A 4,478-nucleotide genomic window follows, 5' to 3' on the forward strand; every position below is an offset into this window, starting at 1 on the left:
TCCGCTGCTGTGCTGGCTCCCGTGGGGGGTGAAGGCTTCTCTCACATCAGTCACTCGACTTCTCCCAGCGCCCCAGCACCCTCAGGGGTGGTGGATGAAAGGCGTCGCAGCATCAATCACGCAGCACAAAGCCCCAGCACAGCACGGTGAGGGGTGAGGGGCCTGAACCCAGCCCCTGCTGCCACTTCTGGCTCAGGGTGGGAGGGGTCTTGCACCTCTCCTTTGGCTGCAGCCCTGACATGGAGCTCTGAGCTGCAAGGACTTCACAGGGCTGAAGGCCAAGGGCTGTTGGTATGAGCAGGCAGTGGGTATTGAAAGAAGAGTCCCTTGCTAGCTTGTTGGTCCCTGGGCAAGAGAGATGGGGGCCCTGAGATCCTCACTGGGGCCCAGCACTGCCCCAGCCTGCATGCTAGCTAACTAATTGGCTAATTAATGGATAATCTGACAATCACCATGGCTGTCTGTGTCCCTGCTGCAGCCCCCTGCCTGCCACAGGTCCCATGCTGCCTGTGTTCTTGCCCACAGCCCCTTGCCCACCATGGGGCCAGGGCAGAGCCCCCTCTCCTTCCTCACCCCAGCACTGCATATCACCAGGGGCAGCCAGCCCCACAGACCCTTTGCAGAGACAAGCTGCCCCCCTCCCAAGGTGTCTCAGGGCACTGGCCCCCAGCACAGCAGGGCCACCTTGCCCAGGAGGATGGTGGCACCCACCACAGCTGCCCACCTTGTGCCCCAGCCAGCCCACAGCAAAGACAGCCCCAGCTCCCCCCAGCAGCTCCAGCAACACCAGCTGAGGCTTGAATTTCCCTCCGGACAATGGGGAAGGCAAGCTGGGATTGTAACCGGAGCGGGGGGATAAATAAAGCTGCCCAGAAGTTTCCATTACCCACACCTCGGGCTTCTGCGTGGGACATCAAAGCTGAGCCTTCTCCACCACAAGGTTCTGAGCCCCCAGCCCATCACCCTGGCTCCCAGCCTGCCATGCCCTAGGTGCTGGAGCACTGAGCCCCCTCGCCTGGCACCGAGGCCCCAGCACTCAGTGGCACCAACCAAATCACCTACAGAGCACGGAGTGGAAAAGATGATTCGCTGGCATGACAGGACAGGAAAACCCTCCTCCTCTTCCTCCTCCTCCTCCTCCTTCTACTTCTCCTTCTCTTCCTCCTCCTCTTCCTCGGCCGGGAGGCAGCAGGCACCAGAAGTGGCCCCAGGGAAGCCACAGGGGGAGCCACAGGGAGCAGGGAGACCCCTGGTACCACACTCCTATCAGCTGCCACTCGTGGCATGAAAGTCCCCTGGGCCTGGCATGGATCCAACATAAGGACACCACAGTCCTGACCCACTGACCTGGGGGTCTCTTGCTGGGCTGCTCTCGACCCCCTCGAATCCCTCCAAACAGCACCAGGCTCGGTTGAAATAACACATCCAGGGTTTATTGTTTTTTCCATTCCTTGCAGCTAATGATTAAAAAAAAAAAAAATCTAAAATAAATTACAGAATTAAATAAACACAGACTGGATTATTCCCCTCCCTGCCCCCGTTCCCCCACTGCCCCCCAAAGAAAGCGTTAGAAGAGTCACTGGGTTTGGCAACAGCAACAACAACAAAACAACCTCTAGGAAAAAAGCAGCTACTTGTTAGGGGCGAGCGGTGCTGGGGTGGGGGTCCCGTGGGCCTCCCCACCCCCAAACCAGTGTGCGTCCCTACTCCCACCGCTGCTTGGCCTCTGCCCTGGCCCCTGGCAGCATCCCCTTGCCCCTTACCCATGAGGCCGGCTCCCCACGCTGCGCCGGCCCCGGGGAGGGGGCAGCCCCTGCCCTAGACGTGTGTGGGGTTGTCCAGGTATGGGTCCGTCTTGGTCATGTGCAGCATGACCGTGGGGGCTTTGTAGTGGCAGTGCACCCCGCCACAGCTCACCCCGCTGCAGGGCTTGCCCCTCGTCCTCACGCCCAGCTTTCTGTTGCAAAGGCTCTGCCAGGTCTGCAGCGTCTTGGAGCTCCACACCCACACCCCGCTGGTGATGCCCACCACCAGGGACATGAAAATCTTTAGCATAAAGACGGCCACGGTGGGCACCGAGGCGTCCAAGGAGCAGTTGGCGGCACGTCGGCCAGGGAGGTGCAGGCAGCCCTGCTCCAGGGCCCTGAGGTTCCAGTAATCCACGTTCAGCCGCTCATAGAAGTAGCAGATGATGACACAAGTGGCCGGGACGGTGTAGAGGATAGAGAAGACCCCGATTTTCACCATCAGCTTCTCCAGCTTCTCCGTGTTGGTGCCACCTGTCTTCATGATCTTCCGGATGTGGAAGAGGGCGACGAAGCCTGTGAGGATGAAGGAGGTGCCGACGACCAGGTAGCAGGAGAGGGGGATGAGGACAAAGCCGGTCAGGGCACTGACGTCCATGCTCCCCACATAGCACAGCCCTGTGAGCTCATCCCCCGCCACCTTCCGCATGGTGAGGATGACGATGGTCTTCATGGCCGGGATGCCCCAGGCGGCCATGTGGAAGTAGCTGCTGTGGGCCTCGATGGCCTCATGTCCCCACTTCTTCCCGGCGGCCAGGAACCAGGTGAGCGTGAGGACAACCCACCAGAGTGAGCTGGCCATGCCAAAGTAGTAGAGGATGAGGAAGACGATGGTGCAGCCTGTGCTCTCCAGCCCCTCCTGGATGATGTAGAGCTCACCGTTCTCCCGGTCACAGGCAATGTTCTCAGCCCCTGCCACTGAACGGATGATGAAGGCCACAGAGTAGACGTTGTAGCACATGGAGAGGAAGATGATGGGCCTCTCGGGGTACTGGAACCGGTGGGGGTCCAGCAGGAAGGTGAGGACGGTGAAGGCAGTGGAGACGAAGCAGAGGGTGGACCAGACGGCCATCCAGATGAAGGCAAAGTCCTTGTCCTCCCGGGACCAGTAGACATCCACCCCAGGGGAGCACCTGGGTGCGCAGGAGAGGCTCTTCTCCACGTACTGGAACTTCTCAGGGTTGTCGCAGGCCACCAGACCGTTCGGCCCCCGCCCCTCGACAGTGCCCGGTGGCCAGGGCCGGGGGGCCACGGGCAGCATGCCCTGCCCCTTGTGGGGCTCGGCGGCCGAGGCGTTCTCAGGAGCCTCCATGCAAAGGGCGTTGGGGTCGTTCTTGGTGGGCAGCTTGCCGCAGTCGAGGGACTCAGGCCAGCCGAAATTGAACTGCTCCATGATGGGGACGCACTTGTGGCGGGCCTGCTCGCACATGGGGCGGCAGGCAGGGATGCTGGCGCTCACCTGGTCGGTGCACATGGGCGCATAGAGCGAGCAGAGGAAGAAGCGCAGGTGGACGTGGCAGCCGTACTCCACCAGCGGGGCGAACTCGTGCAGCTTGAGGGCGGCTTCGCGCTGGCTCTCGTGGCCCAGCAGGTTGGGCATGCGGGTCAGGTTGTAGCCGATGCCCCGGCACATGGGGATGTCGACGGGCTGGCACCGAGCCGCCCGCCCCCGCGGCCCTTCCAGCCCCGCCAGCTCCAACCCTCGCCCGGCCGCCGCCAGCTGCCACAGCACCGACAGGGCCAGCCGCAGCCGCACCGCCGCCATCGCCCGGCCCTCCGGCCCCGGCCCCGCGGCTACAGCGCCGCCATCACCCGGCCCCGCCGCCCCCGCGCCCCCGGGACGGCCGCTCGCTGCTGCTGCTTCGGCTGCTGCTCCTTCGGCTGCTGCTGCTGCTGCGGCGGCCCCGGTGCCGTGCCGGGGCAGCTCCCCCCGCCCGCCGCCCCGGCCCCGGCCCCGAGCGCCATGCGGCGGCCCCGCCGAGCGCCCCGCGCCGCCGCCGCCCCGAGCCCGCCGAGCCCCGGCAGCGCCGCGCCGGCCGGGACGGCCCCGCCCCGACAGCGGGGACGCGCCCCCGGGGCGGGGACAGGGGCACACACGCCCTCGGCTCCCCTGAGGGGGAGGGGAGGTGGCGGGAGCCGTGCGCGGAACCGGCACCGGGACCTACAACCGGCACCGGGGCTTGCAGCGGGACGGGGATTGAGACCCAGAACCAGCACGAAGGCTGGAACTGGAAGCCAGAACCGGCACCATGGTTCACACCGGCACTGGTACTGGGACCCGGAACCGGCACTGTGGTCTGCACCAGTGCTGGTTCTGAGACCTGGAACTGGCACCGAAGCTGACACAGGGATGGGAACGGAGACCATAGCATGGGCTGGGAGAGCCATGTCCCTGCCCGGCACCCTCCGTCCCCGGGTGGCACCCAGGGCTGGTGGTAGAGTGCCCTGTGCCCACGGGCAGGGGACATCGATGCCACCCACCATGGGGATGTAGGAGACCAGTCCAGTTGGCAGGTGGTGACACAAGTTAGCGTGCCAGCCCCCCAAATCCAGTGTCCCACTCTCAGGGTGGCAGATCACTCATGCCAGAAGCAAGGGGAGGTTGAGGGTGCCCGGCTGGAGGAGCCAAAGGAGCTCAAGCCAATGTTAAAAACACACCGCGGGCATCAGCAC

General features: G+C 64.1%; 1 protein-coding gene across 1 annotated transcript; it reads right to left on the reverse strand.

Moving 5' to 3' along the window:
* Positions 1 to 1,818: 1,818 nt before the first annotated feature.
* FZD9 (frizzled class receptor 9) lies at positions 1,819 to 3,570 on the reverse strand. Its single transcript, XM_054394129.1, has one exon. The coding sequence runs from the start codon at positions 3,568 to 3,570 to the stop codon at positions 1,819 to 1,821; it is 1,752 nt and encodes a 583-aa protein (XP_054250104.1).
* Positions 3,571 to 4,478: the final 908 nt, after the last annotated feature.

This window comes from Indicator indicator, chromosome 30 (genome assembly GCF_027791375.1).
Source record: "Indicator indicator isolate 239-I01 chromosome 30, UM_Iind_1.1, whole genome shotgun sequence".
In the NCBI taxonomy this organism is placed as follows: Eukaryota; Metazoa; Chordata; class Aves; order Piciformes; family Indicatoridae; genus Indicator; species Indicator indicator.

Excerpts from the sequence above, each read along its gene's own strand:
- FZD9 (XM_054394129.1), bottom strand. The coding sequence starts at position 3,570 with ATGGCGGCGGTGCGGCTGCGGCTGGCCCTGTCGGTGCTGTGGCAGCTG.